Source organism: Pelodiscus sinensis, chromosome 8, assembly GCF_049634645.1.
Source record: "Pelodiscus sinensis isolate JC-2024 chromosome 8, ASM4963464v1, whole genome shotgun sequence".
NCBI classification, from domain to species: Eukaryota; Metazoa; Chordata; order Testudines; family Trionychidae; genus Pelodiscus; species Pelodiscus sinensis.
Window position 1 is genome coordinate 41857264 of NC_134718.1, and position 22311 is coordinate 41879574.

Below are 22311 nucleotides of genomic sequence, written 5' to 3' on the forward strand. Positions count from 1 at the left end.
AATCCACTGAGGTTTTTTGAAGTTCTTTCTAGATGTTTTGTTTTATTTTTCCAAGTAGCAGAAACATAGACTTTGAGACTCTTTTAGTGCCATTGAAATGCATTACAAAATTATACATGTTTTGGATTTGCCATCATCATCTCCACCACCTCCTCCACCTTTTGCTGCATCTTGTTCTGCCAATAAAAACAGAAAAAAATGTGAATGATTGAATATTCTTTTCATTTTAATAAGCTTCATTTTTTTCCTTTATGAATGCTAATTCTGTGACATGCATTTTAATTTTATTCCACAACACAAGTGTGTTTGTCCACTTGAAAACTGAACCCATTGTCAGGATTGGTATATATTTTTCAATTAACAGAATATTGAACAACCAATATTGAGAAATAGTACAGTAGTTAATATCAGCATTTACCAATGGACAAACACACACTGAACCACTTTTACTGGAAAGTTTCAGCAATTATGTTTACTTAATCCTGTCCCTCTACATCATACCCCCCCACGCACAAATGAAAGCCTGCAAAGGGAATATACTCTTGGCTCAGTTATAATCTTGGAGACTATTGGAGGGGAGTATAGAAACTTTCCCCTGACTTAAGTGTTGATTATGATGATAGAATCTTTTATCGAGTTGTGTATAAACCTGTTACCAATCAAGAGAGAGAGATTTCTTTTGTATGTTCAATAACTGCTGTCACTAACAATGTTAACATCTCTCTCAAATGATTCCACAGATTTTGATGGGTCTAACTTCTGATCTGTTCAGAATAGTAACTTGTTTTCAGTTTCATTTTAAGTTAACATACCAATATTAGAATTAAAACTTACATTTGAAAGTTGTGGATCACCACGTTACTAGGTTATTTTCGACCCTTTCCACCTGCATTAAAACATGTCACATGATCAGTGCCCTACTCTCTGAAATTTGTGGATGTAATTAACAGTATGATACTAAAATAATTTGTTTTAATTTTATAATATCTTGTCCTGTTTATTCTGTTCTGAACTTTCCACTGTTGTGGTTCAGCAAATATATTTATATTTATATTTATTTTTATTTTTTGTCTGTCAGATAGTTAGAAAAGGAGGCATCAAAAGCAGGTCACTATGATCTAGGGATAAGAATTTTTAAAAATCTGCAAAAATTAAAGCACTGTTCTGTATTTACATAGCCTTGATTTTGGTGGTTTAATAATTTATCACATTCTGTACCTTGTTTAGTTTGCATGACTTCATCTCAGGATACATTTTTGAAATACTGGATAATTCATAACCTTTTGTAACACCATCCATTATGATAATATGCATATTGGGCGATGTCCTTATTGACTGCAAGAGACCACCTGGGATTTGGACAGTTGTATCTTTACATATGTCTGCCTGTGAGTAAATTTCCTTGGGGATGTCAAATGTTGTGTAAATCACAGTGACCTCATTAACTGAGTAACCTCATGTACCAGTAATTTTAAATGGTTAAAATATCCGATGAGAGTACAAGTTTTCTATTCTTTCCAGACATCTAATTTGACAGTTCTTTAACTGAAATCTTAGTTTTAAGGACATGATCCTGCACCTATTAAAATCAGTGGGAGTGTGTCATAAAATCAGACCGTAAATGATAAACTATTTTGCCAAAAATGTAGAAAGATGCAATCGTGTGTGTGTGTGTGTGTGTGAGAGAGAGAGAGAGAAATACTGCTTTTTTCAGTGGGATTTATCTCTTTTTTGGCACTTCTATAAGTTATAACCTTAAATTCCGGTACATCAATATGAGACTTTTCTTGTAAATCCCATATTTGGTCTCTCTTGTAAGATGCTCACCAATAAATTCAGCTTGAAAGAAGAAGGATTGCTACTACATCAGAAAAATATATAGGTGCATATCAGATTAGGGAGAAATGGAATGTATGCCACACCTATCAAATGTGTGTAACAACCTGGTGTAATCTGTCAAAACAATTTTATCTCCTGCAATTTTTCTAGAAAATGAATTATTTTTACAGTAGTCCATACATGTTTATATAAAAGGTGATATATTTTTGTGATATTAAAACTGACATGATTAAGTTTCTGCACACTTCGAGCCATATTTATAAAACAAGATTTTAAAGGTATTCATGTGGACAGTTTTCGATTTCAACATTTGACTCACTTTGTTCAGTTTTTGCTTTCAAAAATTGGTTTTCAATAAGTGATGCATTTTACAGCATGCTTAAACCACCTTTATAGTGTAGCCTTCTGAATTTAGGGTTAGTTTTGCCATTTAAATTGAGTCAGGAACTTCTTAGTTCTGGTCCAGCTTCTAATAGTGACTTGATATATGGCTTTGAGCAATTTTCACATCTGTATAATATGGGGAAAAAACTCCCTACTTCCCATGGATATTATGAAGATTAATGCATTGCATAGTGTCTTGAAGATATAAAACACTTTTTAAGATCAAATTGCTTTTCTTCGTGAAATTATGCCTGCCATTGTTCATTTTTGGAGTTATTTGCCATAGCTAGTGATCTGTGAGCCTTTCAAAACAGCCTGGCTGTTAAAGGAGTTGCACATTTGAGCCCTAGTGTACTGATGTTAGAGCTGATGTTCAAAATGGAGTGGTTTTTATAATATAATTGGCTTCATTCACTCTTATGCCCTTCATTTAATTTTATGGCTTTAGTTTTTACCAAATCAGAAATCCTTTCTAATCATCTCCTGAAGAAAAAGATGTGGACTTGTAACTTCCAGTTAATTAAAAGAGTAAAACTGCCAAGACATCACTAACTTCTGGAAGTTCACATGCTTTGAATCATTATTTCTCCCTCTTCCTTTTCCACCACATACTTTTCATGCGATGTTGATATTCTCCAGATTCTGGAAAAGGGTAAGATGGTTTTGTCTGTTCAACAAGAGTTTTAACAAGATCTAGTTTACTATACCTGGCAACAACTACCATCAATTCTCTCGACAGCCGGAAAACTTCAACAGCTTCTCCTAGCTTCCTCAGCAAAGTATTCTGAGATTTCTGGTAGGTTCTGCTGACTTGGAAGTGTCTACATATGGAAAGCTTCCACATAGACATCCCTTACAAGACTGTTTGAAGGTTAAATCACAGGAAGAATAAATCAGTGGTCTGGTAGCACTTTATAGACTAACAAAACATGTAGATGGTATCATGAGCTTTTGTGGGCACAGCCCACTTCTTCAGATGACCAGAGTTTTGAACTCAAAACTCCAGTCATCTGAAGAAATAGGCTGTGCCCACGAAAGCTCATGATACCATCTACATGTTTTGTTAGTCTATAAAGTGCTAGCAGGCATTTTGTTGTTTTTTTAAGTTTATTCTGTACAGACTAACTCAGCTACCCCCTGAAGCTTCAGGAAGAATGATGTTTACTTCTTAGCTACACTATCAGTGAAGATTTCCTGTTACCATGTTGTGATAGCACAATATGATCAAGATCTTTTGAATAAGCTTGTTTGATTTCTGAGAGTGTCGTTTTACCTTCAGTCTTGAGAGATTGAAGGGAAAGTGTAAGACTTATTTGAGGGTTTTGTATTCTTTGGCTGTGAATTAGTGAAAAAGGAGATCAGTACAAAAGATCAATCCCAGAGATGTTTGCAGTCTTACGGGGAATATTCACTGCTTTTTGATTTGCATCCTCTGGATAAACAGAGACAAGCCCCAGTTGCTTAATGCTTATGATGTTGACACCCACAGAAAACTACTTCTTCAACCCTTTCTGGTGACTGCAACTGCTTTATCCTTGGGTAAGCAGCAATTTTGTTAAGTTCAAAAAAGACACTGTTTCACTTTCTCCTCACCATGGCAATTTTGTCACACTTTCTAATATGGCAGTCTAGGGCATCAGTCCAATGTGTCCTGGATTAGGTTGCCTTGGCAAGTTACTCATTGTTTTATTATACACAAAGCAAATTCTTCAAGTTATAGCCACACATAGTATTTAAGCACTGAAATAAATGTGTATTTGCATGTGTGTGCTTCAGACAGAATATGCCAAATGGTTGTCTAGTATATGAATGAAAATCTTAAAGATGCCTAACCTTTTTTGGCTGCTGCTTCTTCCAGCTTTTTCTTTTCTTCCTCAATAATTTTCATCTTTTCGTCATATTCATCAGCCCGTGTTTTCCATTCCACCCTGTTGTTCTGAAGACCATCCAACATTGGTGTAATTTCCTTGTGAAACCTTGAGAATTCCTAAATAAACAATAATGAGTTATTAAGCTGTCAATTTGTAATGCATGGTTATTTTCAGGTTCTAGCATGACTACAAAGGTATTGTTGTTGTGAACAGAAACTTCCTTTGCTTTCACCTTTCAGTAGTTTTACATGTTTCATTGTATGGCAGGAACAGTGACAGAGATTTAACTTTGTTTTGTGTTATGAGCTCAGCATTTTGTTGGTGTCTGCTTAGCATGTGTGCTTTTCTGTTGAAGGGAGGAGATGAAGTGCAGTTGTGGTACCTGTTAGTACCATTCTATTGGTGATGGCGTATGAACCATGTAGTGGGAGTTAATGAGAAGCACCAAACTGAGTCAGTAAATCAAAGCAATTATGTGCTGTAAATTCTAGCTTTTCCCCTAAGCCTCCCCCTGTCCCAGTGTATTCTCCTGGCATGGCTTTGCCCATATTTACTATAACACATGTGATCTATGAAGACTGAGCTTTTACCTGTTGCTGTTTAAAATAGTACATTTCATTCTACTGCATGATGGCATTTTGGAAGAGCCTTAAAATCCAGATGGTATAGGAACATACATCATATTGCTGTTCAGAAGATGTGAACAACTCAAGTATTTCCTATGCCAATCCAGCACAAGGTGCATAATGTTCATTGCTCCCCAATCCATCTGTGTTATGCTCTTCATGTTAGAAGGGGCTCTGTGAAGTACAGTGATTAAGCTCTACCTCAAATCTTTCAAGAAACTGAACAGCTTCTAGAAATGCTTAGTTCCCTTGAGTTCCTTAGGACTTCAGAAGGATCCAGTGTCTCCAAAAGATGCTAAGCACCTTTTAGGAGTGTGTAGTACTTCATAAAAGTAGATGAAAAATCATGACCCTTTGAATGAAAGCTATTTGAATGACTAGGAAGGCCCTGCTAACATCTAGAATATTTGACTATTGTTTTTCACTCGTGCCATTCCAATCAATGCAAAGGAAGAATAAAATTTTATTCTTACCTTGTATACAAATGTACACACAAAATCAATGAAACCAACTTGAAGCTTAGGCAATTCATCTGCTTTATTTCTGTCCATCATAGGCTAGAAAAAGAATATTATTATTTTAATGTGAATTTGCTGCATTTTGAGTCAATAGGACAACTGTTACTGACAAACACATCTTCAATAACTATTATTTCATATTGAAGTTACTGCTGGTTAACATGTCAAAATACTTACAATTGGCTGTTGCTCTAGCACAGTTCGCTCTAGATCACCTTGCTCCCAAAATTCATTTGCAACCATAAGGGCAACCTGGAAATGAAAATCTCCTGTATTATAGATATTGTAGTATTAATCAGCACAGTTGCAGAATGATGCTGGAATGTATTTAAGTATTTCCAGGAAATGTTGGAGAACATTTTTGCTTAGGATTAATTGAGAGTTAATCAGTTTATTTCCTTTTTAAAACAACTATTTTTTTTCAAGCCATAGTGCTGCTGGTTCTTCAAATGGCAGAAGGTGATTCCCAATATATCCAGTAATATATCTTCCTACCAGATAGAAGGAGCATGTATAATCCTGTTACCATAGCTATTTATAGAGCCCTGCGAGGATACACAAGGGCTGCATCTAGACTGGCATGATTTTGCGGAAATACTTTTAATGGAAAAGTTTTTCTGTTAAAAGTATTTCCGCAAAAGCGTGTCTAGATTGGAACGGATGCTTTTGTGCAAAAAGTGCTTTTGCGCAAAAGCATCCGTGGCCAGTCTAGACGCGATTTTGCACAAGAAAGCCCCGATCGCCATTTTAGCCATTGGGGCTTTTTTGCGCAAAACAGTTCTTCCCTGTCTACACTGGCCCTCTTGCGCAAGTATTTTTGCACAAGAGGGTTTTTTCCCTGAGCGGGAGCGTGAAAGTATTTGCGCAAGAAGCACTGATTTTGTACATTACAAAGTCAGTGCTCTTGCGCAAATTCAAGCGGCCAGTGTAGACAGCTGGCAAGTTTTTGCGCAAAAGCGGCCACTTTTGCGCAAAATCTTGCTAGTCTAGACGCACCCAAGATGTATCTGCATTCGCAAAAATGAAGCTGTAGATGTCCACATCCACGGATGAGAATATCTGTGGATTTAAGGTGGATATCTGCACATCTGCAGGGTTCTAGATATAAAATTTTATCTGCATCCATATCTGCAGAAATGAGCCATGGATATCCATATTCACATTTGCAGTTGCGTATACCTGCAGACGTCCACAGATTTGCAGAGCTTTAGCTATTAACTATGTTTTGCCAGTATGTTGTTTACTGTCATGCTTGTGCTTTTACTTGTGCATATCATGTATATATTAGCTAAACAAAAATACTAGAAACTGAGAGGAAACTTTTCAAGGGCATTTTTTGGCATTGTAGGACTTGGAATATTAAGTTTCCAGAGGCAAAGAGTATGAATACTGTTTCATTAAGCTAGTGTGTACATGTTTGTTATTGAACTAGTGAAACCTTGCTATCTGCTACGCTCCTTCAAGTTTTCTTGCTAATGTTATCCATGAGATGTTTGAAGAGGTTTAGCAGGAAGAGAGAATTCAGGTAAATAAACAGCAAAGTACCACTCTTTAATCATATTAGAACATGTAGACCCAAAACTACTCCACAAGATTCTTTCTGGAATCATTAACACACAGGATATGTGAATTACAGAACAGGATTGCTGCACTGTGAGGTTTTTGTTAGTAAGCAGATGATATCTGCCATTTTGATGGTGTTGGGGGGTATGCTCACTCAATGGTAGAAAATAGTATCTGCGTGGTATTCCAAGACAATAGGGAAACATAATAAAATTAAATTATAAAGAATACTGCTTGGAATGCTTTGCAACTGTGTCTCAGTGTTACAGTATTGGCTTGCTAAACCCAAGGTTGTGAGTTCAATCCTTGAGGGGGCCATTTAGGGATCTGTGGCAAAATCTGTCAGGGATGGTACTTGTTCCTGCTGTGAAGGCAGGGGATTGGACCCGATGACCTTTCAAGGTCCCTTCCAGCTCTATGTGATAGGTGTATCTCCATATATTAATAGAATAGTCATCTGCAGGATAATGAGCTGAAATAACTCTCTTGCTGAGCCTGCCTCTTACATAACTGATTTAAGATATCATGACCAAGAAACTCTACTTTTAGTACCCTCAGTTGCCTTTTGGCAAATAAATAGGATTTCATTTCATTGTGTTAAGAATTTGTCTTTTTGTTGCTGTTCTATGCCAGTGAGGCTTACACAGAATCTAATTCTACTTTTAGAACAAAAACTGTTCTGGTAGCACTTAATAGACTAACAAAACATGTAGATGGTATCACGAGCTTTCGTGGGCACAGCCCACTTCTTCAGATGTCTCTGGAGAAATGGGCTGTGCCCACGAAAGCTCGTGATACCATCTACATGTTTTGTTAGTCTATTAAGTGCTACCAGACCAGTTTTTGTTTTTTAAGTATATCCTGTACAGACTAACTCGGCTACCCCCTGAAGCTTCTACTTTTAGAATTTGTTCAAGGAAGTAACCCAAGAGATCCGCTCTGATTCAAGCATCTTGTCTGAATAGATATCTATACTTCAAACACTGACAGCATTTGTAAGTAGTGATGTACAAGAGGATTCCTTCAAAGTCATAAAAGTCCATATTGTTGAATACATTTTAGAGTGGTTTATAAACACTCAAATAGTGCAAGGATTTACATTTGTGTATGTTGATGTCTAGTTGAAGATCATTTTGTTGTAAAAGTTGCAGCCTAAAAGTGGCAGAAGAAAAACAAGAATTTGACAAAATAAAAGTGAATGACAGAGAATCAGTTATCAAAGAACTTCTAAAGAAAGCTAGAATGAATACTACAGGTGATACTGACTGAGTAGTGAGTGGGAGGTTGGGGGCAGTGGGGCAACACCTGTCATGAAGTGCCCGCTATCCCTGCTTCCAGAAAATGGTGTCCAGTTCTTAGGCACAATATGCTTTGTGGTTATGCTTTGTTTTACAAATATCTATAAACTTTAAAATGAATTGTCTGTATTACTGATGATGCTGTAAGAAAGATAGCAAATATAAATGTATATGAAACAAAAAAGTATACAGATATTTTAATCTTGATTATACTAACCTGACTTTGTACCTCCCATGGCTTGGTTATAGCTGACAAGTCACATCCAGTCATCATCATAGCCCTTTGAAGAAACAGAAATAGTATGACAGAGAGAAAAAAGCTATGGGACAGACTTTTAAACTTATTGAGGCACCTAAAAGTGCAGAAAGGCACCTAGTGGGATTCTCAAAACTCCCCACGACACTAACTTCAAAGCATAGCCAATGGGAATTAGGTGCCTAGCTGCATCTTATAGCTCCTGCTTCTAAAAGTCTGGCCCTAGGTAACTTACAGAAAGAAGAATAAGATACTCACTACTTACATGATAACTTCTTTTTTGGTTGGGTCGATAGATATATATTTAATTGCCTCCTCTTCTGTTTGCATTTTTTCAACTGCATCCACAATCTTTTGAAACATAGTCCTTTTCCTGTAAAAATATATTAATATTTCTTGTAGTATTGATATCCAAAAATATCTGCTCTTTGGCATAATAGGTGCTGCTAACATTATTTTTTCTAAACACTATGTTTGGTTTGGGTCAGCTATAACTCCCACTGAAGTACATTTATTTTATTGGGAGTTATATTTAGATGTTATATAACTCATAGACTTTGCAACAGATTCCTGACATGTAATTCTATTGTTGGCATGTCAAGCTTTAATATGAAAAGCAACAGATTTCCTAAATCTGTATAATGCTATTTGTGATAATTTTTTGAACCATATCCAAATATTGTCAGGATTTACATATTTTCATTCTTGATTTGATTCTGCAAAAGAAATGAACTGGAAAAGGTGAAATGATTACTATTTATGTAGAGAGGTTAAGTGACATGCAATGTGATCCTTCTGATTGAGAGGTGCTATTAGAAGTATATATGTAGTTACTGATTAATCTCTGCAATTGTATTTAGAAGTTTCACCCCTCTGGACGGAGTTGTAACATACATAAACCATTCTAATTCAGTATGATATAATTAGAAATATTTATCATTCATTATAAAAATGCACTCAGTATGGATTACGGTTAATTTTCCTGTTATCTCCTGGCTCTAAATAAAAAGTGTGTTTTTGTGGCCTAATAAATGTATGTTATATGTCAGCCTGAGATATAGAGGAAAATTCATGAATCCTGTTTTGAGATTCAAAGGCCTAAAGTGAATGAAAGAAAATATCTTATTCTTTATAAGCAGCTTGAAGAATGAAGTTTTCCAGAATAACTTCATTTTAAAGTATAGCTCTATAAGCTGTTTATAACTAGGAATAATTACAGTCATGAATTGTACAGGATTGATATTTTTTCAGTAGGAAGTTATACATAATTTAGTACTTACTTGAAATACAAAGCCAAGTCAGTTGCTATTATTGCAACTTCAAATAAATGTAAAACGTTTTCAAACTGACGCTTATTTAGGTTCTGGAAGATGTTTAAACTCTGCAAGATGGAAAGTTTACAAATTCAGTTCTTCTTACAAAATTATCTTTGTTTTGTACTATACTGGCTGTACCATACTATAATGAGCCTGCTATACAGCCTTTTATGGTTTCTTAAAATAAAATGTTAGATACATTTTGAAAAAATTGGTGTGGCTAAAAAAATCAGGCAACTTTATTGTGTTCTCTGAAGAGAGCTGAAAATGGTTTATAAAAACACCCACATTATTTTTTCTTGAGTATATTGTAAACTCCATAGCTTAAAACATGTTACTACTGATGTGATATCACAGTGACAATATTAAGACATTTTATGTAATGTTATCAGAAGCAATATACAAGTACAGTGTTTACAAAACTAAGAGTGAGATTTTTGCAAGCTTTCTTCAGTTTCTGAAAGGCCCTATGAATGTTGAATCATATCTGGTTTTGAACAGCGGGAGTTGGAAAGTAGTTAGAGCCTTGAATTTTTAATGAAATAATTAAACAAATAATGTGTGTGCAATGTTATAGCTTTGTTGGTCCCAAAACTGTGAAGAGATAAAATGGGTGAGGTAATATCTTTTATTGGACCAATTTTTGTTGCTGAGAGAGAATCTTTTGATCTTACACAGAAGAAGCTGTTTAAGCTTGAAAGCTTTTTTCTCTCACCAGCCGAAGTTGGTTCAGCAAAAGATATTACCTCACCTACCTTATCTCTCTAAAATAAAAAAATACTTCTCTGTCCTTGGAGGAACCAAAATAGACTGTAGCTTTGGAGTTATTAGAAAATCTGAGCAACTACAGTCTTCTCCTGCATGATGCAGTGTGCAGCCAACACATGCTCTTCATGTAGTTTTTATTGGCTGAAACGCTGCCCATCCCATATCTCAGGGTTGGGCAATAATTTTGAAGGGGGGACACTTCACAAATTTCTAAAGTGGTCGTAGGCTGGGCCTTGGATGGAAGGGGCGGGGCCAGGAGGCTTCCCGTGCTCCCAGATCCTGATTGGTCTGGGGGTGGGAGAGCACGTGAAGTCTCCCTCCCCCCACCCCAGCACTTAGAGAGAACAATCACCTCCCCCTGTCCCCAGGTCTCAATTGGTGGGCCAGATCCACCAGCTTCTTCTGTGTTTCCTGGGGCACGGGATTCGGGTGCAGGTGTTTGGGTTGTAGCCTAAGGCAGGAGGGGGCTATGACCAAGGGTAGGGGACTGGGGTGCAGGAGGGGATACAAGGGTTTGGGTTGTGACCTAGGGCAGGAAGAGATTGTGATCTGGAGCTGGGGATTGGAGTTCAGAGTCTGGGAAGGGATATCGGCTCAGGAGGGAGGCAAAGGGTTTGGCTAATGTGGAATGGGGAGTAGGATGGCAGGGGGCTGGCAGAGAGAGGGAGGAGCTGGGGTGCCAGAGGCAGGCTCTGTCTGGGAGACTTACCAGTGAGACTCCCAGCCAGTAGCCTAGCTCATTTCCCAGGCAGGAGCCTGCACCGCCCGTGCAGGCTTCAGTGCCATGTGGTCTGTGAAGAAGAGTCTGAGGGGAGGGGAAGTGGTGCTTTGTGTGATGCCTGTTTTTCAAACAGCCAGCTTCCATTGGCCAGAAACCTGCAAATGGGATTGTGCTGGAGGTGGGAGCAGCCATGAAGCACCACTCCCCCTTCCCTCCAGGCTCACAGTTTGTAGAACACAAATGGCCTGGCAGCTGTTTTTCTGAGCAGTCAGCGGGAGCGGAACTGCCTGAGACTCCCCACTGCATCCAAAGGCTGGATCCGGTGGTTTGGTGGGTCGGATACGGCCTGCTGATGGTGCTTTGCCTAGGCCTGCCATATCTAATCCAGACTACAGGCAGTCCCCTGATTATGTACAAGATAGGGACTGTAGGTTTGTTCTTAAGTTGAATTTGTATGTAAGTCGGAACTGGTACATATTGTAGGGGAAACTCTAGCCAAACATTTCTCCAGAGCTCAGTTTTATTCTCCCACACCTCTCTTCCCTCAGTCCTTTATTCTCAAGATGAGGTGTCTGCTGAGAAAAGCCGCTCCACGTCTCCCTGGTCTGCTGGAGGGGGGTGGGGCACTAGCTTTGTGTCTCCCCTGGTCTGCTGGGGGGAAGCAGCTAGTGTGGGGTTGCCTCACCCCGTTTGTAAGTAGGGATCCGATGTAAGTCGGATCCATGTAACCCTGGGACTGCCTGTACATTATTTTTGGGAGGCACATACTTGTTCTTCATTTTCAAACCTCTTAGAATAAAGTTTGGTACTTAAAATGAGACAAGAATTTGCTTGGAATGTAAGCAGTTGGATATGATTATTAAAATATATACAAAGCAATTCCTATATTCCTTGTGGTGGCTAAACTTGCTTGGGTGCAATATCTAGAAGAACTGCCCAAGGGCCACCTCATTTTATGCTCTTTTTTGTGTCTTTGGCACAACCTCTTATAACGGAACAGCTCCTCTTTTGGCATAATTGTTCCTTCTCATATTTTCCAGATTGAGAGGACAGGGACAGGATGGTAATATGGCAAAGGCCTAGCCATCCTCCATTTCAGAGGGAAGCCGGGATGAGGACATGGTTCCATTCCTACTGCTGCTAAACTGAGATCAAAGGCATAAGTGCCTGATAATTCAATGGCAGTAGCTGGGGAACCCTAAAAGTTAGAGCTTGAAGTGCTTAAGATTACCATAGCGTGGAACCTAGCAGGGTTTCATGGATTTGAGAGCAAGAAATGATGGGGTATTAATTCTCCTGCTTTCAGTTTAGTAATGCTGGCAGTAAGGCTGTGGGTCTATTGGTGATTTCACTCACTTCATGAAGGATGTGACTGCACTCTAACCCTTAACTAGCACCTCTTTTAAGATGCAGGATGGAGGGAATGACTACCTAGTGCCCTAAAGTTCTTAAGAAAAAGAGAGCACTGCTCTTTGGAGCAGGAAAGATACATTCCCTATCACCCCAGAAAACATCTGTTATATTTAAAGGAGTCATGGGGAAAAGGGATGGTTGGATGGGGCTGGAATAGGTGAACTATGGCTATGTGGTAGGCTTTGGCCCATATCAGCACACTGTACATGGACCAAATCTTATCTTCGTATATTGCACTAGGAACCACACCCACTCTGTTTTGTGTGATGTTATGAAGCTGTAACTCTGCTACCTGTATGCACAATTAGAAACAACCAGCATAACTTACAATACATGTAATGCAGCAGAGCCAATTCTTCTCCATACTCATTTGCTTGTATGTTGTATCCACATTCCCCACATTTCATCTGTGTCTAGATTTTCAGCCTTTCCCGGCAGCGATTCTTTTTTTCCACGTAAGTACCACTATTAATATATCACACATGACTAACCTAAACTGATGCTCTTTCCCTTACACTGAAGAGAATGAGGATACTGGGCCTCTGACAGTCTCAGACTTTGACATTTTTCTTAGACTGCTTAAGCTTATTGCCCTCTCCTTCTTCCCTGCCGTGTGCAGATCCACACGGCAGTGTGGATGCAGTCTGCTGTTCACTGAATTGAGTAGCTACCCATATCCTATTTCCTCCCACAAGAGGAGTGCAGTGTAAACATAACCTGTGACAGAGCTGGGAACCAGTGGTGGCTGGTTGGGGGGAAATCCTGGCCAGAGCTACAATTATTAAAAGCTCTTTCTTTTATTTCTTTAAACAAGCTAACAATACCCTTTGTAGCAGATTCCTTTCTTTCCCCCCCTACTCTTGAACAGCACAGTGGCGAGAGTAGCAGAGAGGATACGGAGCTCGGGGTGTGTGAGAGAAGGATTCCAGCCCTTTAGTGCAGCACCATTCAGGGGAGAGAGGGACTAGCAACATCTGTAACATCTTCAGAACAGTGGCACCATAAGATGCAATCTGGGGATGAAGGTGCACATACGGTTATTTGGTTTCCACACCCTATATTATCTCTCTCCATTGAAATGCACATGCTCAGAAATTGCCTTTTGGTTATTCTCAAAGGCTACATCTATATTGCATAAATACCTACTGTTGGCTTGTGACTGCTGACTTAGGCTCACTTATTACAGTGTAGACATACCCGGAGACTATGTCTATGCTGCAGGCTTTTTGCACAATAATGGCTGTTCTTGCACAAAAACTTGCGGAGTGTCTACACTGCACATGTGTTCTTGCGCAAGTAAATTTACAGTACAGTGTTGGAACAGAGGGCTTCTTGCACAAGAGTTATTCCTCTCCCCATGAAGAATAAGCCCTCTTGCGCAAGAAGGCAGTGTGGACTCTGTGGCTAAAATGGCCATCAGAGCTTTCTTGCGCAAGAGCGCATCCACACTGCCATGGGTGCTCTTGTGCAAAACCACATCTCCTGTGCAAAACCATGTGGCAGTGTGGACACGGTCTTGTGCAAGACCTTTTGCATAAGAACTCTTGCACAAAACAGTTCTTGCACAAGAAGCCTGCAGTGTAGACATAGCCCAAGAGTCTGAACCATCTCAGTCTAGAGATTCATGGTCACTTTCTCAGGAGTAACACCAGGGTCCCAACCAGGAAAAACTGAGGGAGTAAGAATTAACGGTGGGAGTTGCCACGAAGGAACTATTGAAGGAAGGGGAAAGAGTATTAGCTGTTAAATTAGTTGATTTTTTGGGGGAAATCAGAAATACCTGTGAGTACAAGCAAGGGTCAGGAGGAAGCGGGAATCTTATTGCTAATTCCAGCTCAACCACTTATTGTTGGGTACCAGACACCACTATTAGGAACTGAATCCAGATCTCCGGAATCTCAGTCTAATATCTTAATCCCTAAAGCATTCTTTTATCTTGTGATGCAGCTCAATATTAACTGTGTTGCAAAAATAGAAAAAAGTGTTAATAATGTAAGCTAAGCATAAAGGGTAAATCCTACAGTCCTTATTCAGACCCTATTTAGGCAACAATTCTTTCACTGTCAATGGAGTTGCATGACTGTTGTTAAGACCATAATTTAGCCCAGTGTGTAGGACTTTAGTTTGGCCATCCTAGCTTTTGTAAGTTTTGGTTAAAGCCTTAACATTATTTGAATATGGCTAATTTTAAAAAAAGTATTTTCTTTGAAATCTAATTCAAACATAATAGCCAGCCAGCAACCTTAGAGTAATGAGTTCATCAGAGAGATACAAAGTTTAACCCAGGCCTGTTGGAAAGGTCAGAATCTATAAAAAGCTTTGATATTTATCAGTTTTAGTAGAAAGGGTTAATATACTAACCTCATCTTGTAGTAGAGTTTTGCTATACTCTAGATGATGTCTTTCTAAGATGGAAGATCCATGAAGTTTTGCTAATGGAGAAGCTGACCTGTTGAAAAATAAGTAATTGTTTAAAATGTTTCATATTTGTATGACTATTTTTTAAGTTAGTATCATTAATGTTTCAGTTGAGCTGCCTAATCCACAGAGGAAGTTTGAAATGGTTTAACATCACTTGACTAACCTAGTTCTGAGGCATGATACAGGCAACATGAATTTCTTGTGCAAAAAGCCCTATGGTTAAAATGGCCATCAGAGCTTTCTTGCACAAGAGAGCGTCTACGCTGACATGGATGCTTTTGTGCAAAAGCACATCTCTTGCACAAACGCACATGCCGGTGTAGACGCTCTCTTCTAGAAGAGTTTTTGCACAGGAACTCTTCTGCAAAAGAGTTCTTGCGCAAGATCATGCCAGTGTAGATGTAGCCTAGGTGAACATTAAAAGGGGGAAATGTCATGGTAGATGGTCTATTATAATCCACCAAATAAGCAAGAAGTAAATAGGACATTTCTAAAACAAATAATAAATATCCAAAGGTCTGGTAATAATGGGTGACAACCCCAACATCTATAGGAAAAGTAATATGGCAAAACACAAATTGTCTAGTAAATTCTTTCCATGTGTTGAGGATAACATTTTGTTTCAGAAGGTGGATAAAGAAACATGGGGGGGCAGTCATTTTAGACTTTATTCTAACTAAGGGTAAGGGCAGAGTTTTGGGAGGGCAGCAACCATGTGCACTGGGATGCGGCTTGCTTTTCATCCCGTTCTTCAGACTACAGGGAGTGAAAGGAAAGTACTTGCATTCTGTTCATGCTTCTCACTCCTGGCTGGTGAAGGGAGAGGAGGCAGGGAATAAAGCATGGAATGCAAGTACTTTCTCCTCGCTCCCTGATAGTCTGGGGAACAGGATGAAAAGCAAGCTGTGTCCCAGTGCTCACAGCTGCTGCCCCACCTGCCATCACAAAACTACGCCTTTGCTAAGAGAAAGGAATGGGTAATGAATATGAAAGTGGAAAGCAAACTCAGGTCAAAGTGATTATGAAATAATTGATTTCCTGGGTGTAAGGACAGGAAGGAGTGAGAGGAGCAGAATAATGACAATGAATTACAGAAATGCAGACTTAGGCTCAAAGAAGAGGTAGATGAGATCCTTTGATTTTTTTTTCCCCAAAGGGAAAAGGGAGTTCAGGAGAGCTAGCAGTTTCTCCAAGAAACAATATTAAAAATGCCAAAACACCAAATGCCAAAACACCAAAATAACACCAAAAATAATCTTACTATGAAGGAAAGATAAGAAGAATAAGAGCAACTATGGTTCCAGCAGAAGTTCTTTAGCTGAAACTAAAAAAGGAAGCCTAAAAAAAGTGGAAATAAAGATAAATTGTGAAGGACGAGTGCAAAAAAGTAATACAAGCAATTAAGGACAAAAATGGAAAGGCTAAGGCACAAAATGGGTTACACCTAGCAAGGGATATAAAGGCAATAAGAGGAGGTTTATAAATCTATTAGAAGTCGGAGAAAGAGGAAGGAAAGTGTAAGTCCTCTATTTAGCGGGGAAGGAGAGCCAATAATGGACAGCATAAAAAATGCTGAACTCTTTATTTTGCTTCAGGTACCATTAAAAAGGTAAATGGTGGTCACATACATCACCTAATTAATGTTATATATAAGGGGGAAGTAATGCAAGCCAAAATAGGGAACAATATGATATAGAATATTTAGGTAACTTAGATGTATTCAAATTGGTACGACTTGGTGAAATACATCCCAAGATACTTAAAAAGGGACTAGCTGAAGCAATCTTGTAATCATTAGCAATTATTTTCAAGAACTAATTGAAGATAGGTTTCAAGAGATTTCAAAAGACTAGAGAATAGTTCTATATTTGCCCACCTTTAAAAAGAGGAACATAGAGGACTCAGAAAATTATTGAAAAATCAACCTAACTTTGATATTTGGAACAAATTATTAAACAATCATTTTCTAAGCACCTGGCGGATAATGGTTATAATAAGTAATAGCCAGCATGGTTTTGTTAAAAACAAATCATGCCAAACCAACCCAATTTCTCTTCTTTGTCAGAGTTACTGGCCATGGAGATTGATCTTATTTATTTATTTATTTATTTATTATTTATTTATGTTTATTTCTATCTTGATTTCAGTAAGACTTTTGACATAGTCCCACATGATGTCATAAGTTCACCAGTGCTATATCTATACTGCACCCATTTTGTGCAAGAAATATGCAAATAATGCTAAGCGTGGAATATTGCCGAGCCTCATTTGCATAATTAATGAGCACCTGCTTTTTGCACAAGAGGCTTTTGCACAAAAAAACCCCTCTTGCGCAAGAGCTGTTCTTCCACATTTTTTTTCCAGAAAAATGGCTCTTGCGCAAGAGGGGGTTTTGCGCAAAAAGGAGCCATGGAGACAGCTCCTTTTTGTGCAAAAGCCTTTTGTGTAAAAAGTGGGTGTTCATTAATTATGCAAATAAGGCTCAGCAATATTCCACGCTTAGCCTCATTTGCATATTTCTTGCGCAAAATGGGTGCAGTATAGACATAGCTTAGCACAATGTGGTTTAAATAAAATTACTAGGAAGTGGGTAAAAAACTGGTTGAAAGTCTGTACTCAAAGACTAGTTATGGTTCATGGTCAAACTATGAGGACATATTTAGTGGAGTCCCACAGAGGTCAGTCCTGTGTCTGATTCTGTTCAATCTTTTAATCAATGACTTCGATAATGGAGTGGAAAGTGTGCTCATAAAATCTGTAAATAATACCAAGGTGGGAGGAGTTGCAAATACTTTGGAAGACAGGATTAAAATTGAAAACTATCTTAACAAATTAGAGAACTAGTCTGAAATTAGCCCAATTAGATAAAATTCAATAAAAAAAAACCCCTGTTCAAAGTACTTCACTTAGGAAGGAAAAATGCATAGCTATGTAATGTGGAATAAATTAATTGGTGGTAATACTGCTGAAAAAGATTTGGAGGTTATAGTGGATCATAAATTGAATGAATAAACAGTGTTATACAGTTGCAAAAAAATCAGAGCTAGTATTCTGGGGCTCTATTAACAGGAGAGTTATGTGTAAGACATAAGCTAATTGTTCTACTTTACTTGATCCTGGTGAGGCCTCAGCTGGAGTACTGTATCTAGGACTGGGCTATGCACTTTAAGAAAGATGTGGACAAAATGGAGGAGTCTGGAGGAGAGCAACCAAAAGTATTAATGGTTTAGAAACTGTGACCACGAGGAAAGGTTAAAACTGAGCATTTTTCATCTTGAAAAAAGAAGTCTGAAAGGGGACCTAATAAACACATTTCAAATAAGTTTATAAAGAGGATTGTCATGAGTTGAACTGCTGTAAAGGTAGGACGAGAAGCAGTGTGCTTAATATGAGCAAGGGAAACTTAAATTAGATACAAGGGTAACTAATCTTCTGGAACAGACTTCCAAGGGAGGTTGTGGAATCACAGTCCTTGAAGCTTTTTAGTAACAGTTTAGACAAACAGCTGTCAGAGATGGTCTAGACATGTTTAATCCAGGTCCACACTAAAAGGGAACATTGCATCAAGATACACAACTCAAGCTATGTTAATTATCTAGCTGGACTTGATGTACCTTGTTTCGAGTTTCCCCGCTTTCCCCACAATGAAAGGCCAATGGGAGCAAATGCTTCCCTCAGCTTCCCTTACTCCTGGCAGAAGCAGGAGTACCAGATGCCAACAGGGGTACCCTCTGAGTTCAATTTAGCGAGTCTTAATTAGACTCGCTAAATTGAACTCCAGAACATTGATTGCAGCAGTGTGGATCTTCTGTTTATTGAAGACATGGCCTCAGTCCTGCCTCAGTCTGGGAGCTGGATTAGACCTCTCAAGTTCTCTTTCAGCCCTACATTTTTCATGAATTTCTGCATGCTGTCTTGAGCTGAACTGCTGTAAATTTGTCTATTCAGGTTTGAAGGAACACTCCCAGCTGTAGTGTATGCACAACTTTGGCGCTTTCACTCATCATAAAGGACCCAGAATGGCGGTGAGAATCTTGCACATGGAGCTTGATCTGTAATACTAATGTCAACAAGAGTTGTCACTGACTTCAGAAGGAGCAGGATTAAGCTCCTAGTTTTCATTTTCTAGACTCTATGCAGCTTCACGCTGGCCCGCATCTTAACTCTTGTATCCTATTGTGTTCCCTGTCACCAGCTTCACTCTGTCAACAGTGTTTGTTAGCTCCAATACCCATTTCATTTCCTTCGATCGTTCTATCTGCACACCTTCAACATGGGTAGCACTCACAGAATCCAAGCACAAAAGTGGCTCACCTTATCTTTAAATTAGGAAAAACATTAGCTAAGGGGACTCCTTCCTCAGGCTCTTCCAGAGTGTGTTGTTTTGGTGTTTTCATATAGGCTATAAATACTCTGGGTCAGACTCTCTTGATAGATGTGCTTTGCATAGTGCTGAATACAAAAAGCATGTTTTGCAAATAATTATGGAAAATAGTATAGTTTGTATCTTTGCATGTGGTGATATATTCATATCTTTGTTTTAGTTACTGGTACAAATGTTAGATATGCAGGTGTTCGCACATAGATATCAGTGTATCTGAACTTACTTCATCTGATACAAATTATTGGTTCCTCTGTGATCAATATCATGGCAGAAAGCAGCTGCAACCATAGCGAAGGCTTCTAGATCAGTATAATATTTCTTTAGTCTTCCTGTCTATAAAGGAGGAGAGGTTTTTTTGAGTATATACTGGCTTGAGTTTTACCATTGAAATTAAAGAAACTACAAATTTAACATAAGATAGGTTTACAGTGACAAAACATACCATTAATAAGGTGAACATTGTTTGCCCCACGTTGAATCCATGCCGCCAGTTATGGTACGTTATATCCCGATAACCCTTTCTGACAGTATACATCCATCTTGTAAGTACCTGTTACAAATAAAAGGGATTTCATACTCAGGAGTGTTAAAATATAACAAAGTCCTGGAACATCTGTAAAATTAAAATGCAATTTCATATCTTTACAGGAAAATAGGTATCTTCTGCAAAGCTCAAATAATGTTTTTAATTAAAATAAACGTAAAAGCTAACCACTGTTATACAAGTCTCAGAGAGGTAGCCATGTTAGTCTCTAACTTGAAAAACAACTTAAAAAAGGGTAGTCTTGTGACACCTTAGAGACTAACAAAAATATTTGTATAGTATCATGAGCTTTCGTGGGCAAAACCCACTTCTTCAGATGAGATAATCTCATCTGAAGAAGTGGGTTTTGCCCACGAAAGTTCATGATACTTTTCACTGTTATGCAAGTTAATGGTAGTTTAATTTCTTATCTACACCATACAACAATGTGCCATTGAGCTTTACATCGTTATTGAGAATCTGTGAAAAATAGCTACTCAGAACAGTGGAAAAGTAAATATATAGAATATTTTTTATATAAAAAGCTAAGAACTGATGTTGCTTCTAATATTTTACTGTGGGGCTGTTCTAGTTAAAAGAACTCAGAACTGAGGGGGGAAATGTACCTAATACGACAACATAAATCTGACCTCTGCTGGGACTTTGAACTTTTCAACCACATTTATTTCAAAGAATAATCGTATTCCGCACTTAATCAAGCCGTGTTCTGTAACGGGAAAGTCACTGAAACGGAATTCATAAAGTTCCACTTCCTTTGGATCAGGTAATTCCTCTTTCTGTTAGGAAGGAAAAAAAAGACCACAACAGTTTTGCTTTGTAAGAAGGAAACTAGAGTAAGGAAGTAAGTTCAGATACACTGATATCTATGTACAAACACCTGCATATCTAACATTTGTACCAGTAAACTTGCTTTATTACTCTATCCCTGTAGAAAGATCTCATGGTCAAGCCCACTGTGTACATAACTCTCAGGTTTCAATGCACACTAGTATATGTTAAACTGTAATTTCTGGTCAAACAAAGGGGATGGGTGCCATTCATTGCTTCCTGCAAACTAGTATTTCTTCCCCACCTGCATTCCAGCAACATCCATATTATAATATAGTTTCTCCCATCAACAAAGATTATTCAGCAAGTCTGACTGCACACAGTACCTGCAGTTCTTCCTTTCAGGAACTTTTGACTAGCACTGTCTAAAGTGACCCAAACAATGTTGTTTAAACTGTAAGAACAGGAATACAGCACAGCAAATGAAAAGCCTTTTTAGGATAATAAAAGTCCTATGGGCGTGCTTATTAGGGCTTCCAGGCGATTAAAAAATTTAATTGCGATTAATCACGTGCGCCTCCTCTTTGAAATGCCACTGCAGCATTTCAATGGGGCAGTGTTTCATGCAGCCCAGCATTAACTAGAGTCCCCAGCTGACTCCAGGCTCCATGCAGCGCTGCCCCTTGGAAGCGCCGCAGCAGTGTTTCCAAAGGGCAGCACAAGGTGGAGCCCGGGGTCAGCTGGAGTCCCCAGCTGACCTCGGGCTCCATGCAACACTGCCCCTTTGAAGCGCTGTGGTGGTGCATCAAAGGGCCAACGCAACACGGAACCCAGGATCAGTTGGAGTTCCCAGCTGATCCCGGGCTCCATGTTGTGCTGCCCCTTAGAAACACCGCCCCAGCACCTCAAAGGGGCAGCACATTAGGAGCCGAGGATCAGCTGGGCACTCAAGCTGATCCTCAAGAGGGAAGTTAGGGTATGTCTACACTACCCCGCTAGTTCGAACTAGCGGGGTAATGTAGGCATACCGCACTTGCAAATGAAGCCCGGGATTTGAATTTCCCGGGCTTCATTTCCATAAGCGGGGAGCCGCCATTTTTAAAACCCTGCTGGTTCAAACCCCGTGCAGCGCGGCTACACGGGGCTCGAACTAGGTAGTTCGGACTAAGCTTGCTATTCCGAACTACCGGTACACCTCGTGGAACGAGGAACAAGGTGTACCAGTAGTTCGGAATAGGAAGCCTAGTCCGAACTACCTAGTTCGAGCCCCGTGTAGCCACGCTGCACGGGGTTCGAACCAGCAGGGTTTTAAAAATAGCGGCTCCCCGCTTATGCAAATGAAGCCCGGGAAATTCAAATCCTGGGCTTCATTTGCAAGTGCGGTATGCCTACATTACCCTCCTAGTTCGAACTAGGAGGGTAGTGTAGACTTACCCTTAAAGACTAGTCAACTATCCTGTAAGCAAATGCTTTTTGAATAGTCAGTTGACTAGTGGATTAGCTGATTCCCCCCTCCCCTTTTCTGTTTCTATAAGATAGAGGCAGCGGCACTTCAAAGGGCCAGCGCAACATTAACGCCTGCAATTAACATGTTAAAAAAATTAACACGTTAATCCTGGAC

General features: G+C 39.0%; 1 protein-coding gene across 6 annotated transcripts in view; it reads right to left on the minus strand.

Moving 5' to 3' along the window:
• Positions 1-38: 38 nt before the first annotated feature.
• Positions 39-22311, minus strand: part of PDE6C (phosphodiesterase 6C) — a 66349-nt gene continuing 44076 nt past the window's right edge. For 3 of the 6 annotated variants that reach the window (XM_075935148.1, XM_075935147.1, XM_006113192.3), the window contains exons 12-22: positions 20552-20698; positions 19821-19928; positions 19602-19711; positions 14935-15022; positions 9636-9736; positions 8621-8728; positions 8317-8380; positions 5416-5490; positions 5194-5277; positions 4057-4210; positions 41-176 (exon numbers count right to left, since the gene is read on the minus strand). In XM_075935148.1, coding sequence (XP_075791263.1) covers positions 103-176; positions 4057-4210; positions 5194-5277; positions 5416-5490; positions 8317-8380; positions 8621-8728; positions 9636-9736; positions 14935-15022; positions 19602-19711; positions 19821-19928; positions 20552-20698 — 1113 coding nt within the window. In that variant the 3' untranslated portion in view covers positions 41-102. Of the gene's footprint in view, positions 177-834; positions 887-4056; positions 4211-5193; positions 5278-5415; positions 5491-8316; positions 8381-8620; positions 8729-9635; positions 9737-14934; positions 15023-19601; positions 19712-19820; positions 19929-20551; positions 20699-22311 lie in introns of all 6 variants that reach the window. The other 3 variants (XM_075935149.1, XM_075935152.1, XM_075935150.1) reach the window with 2 other exon arrangements.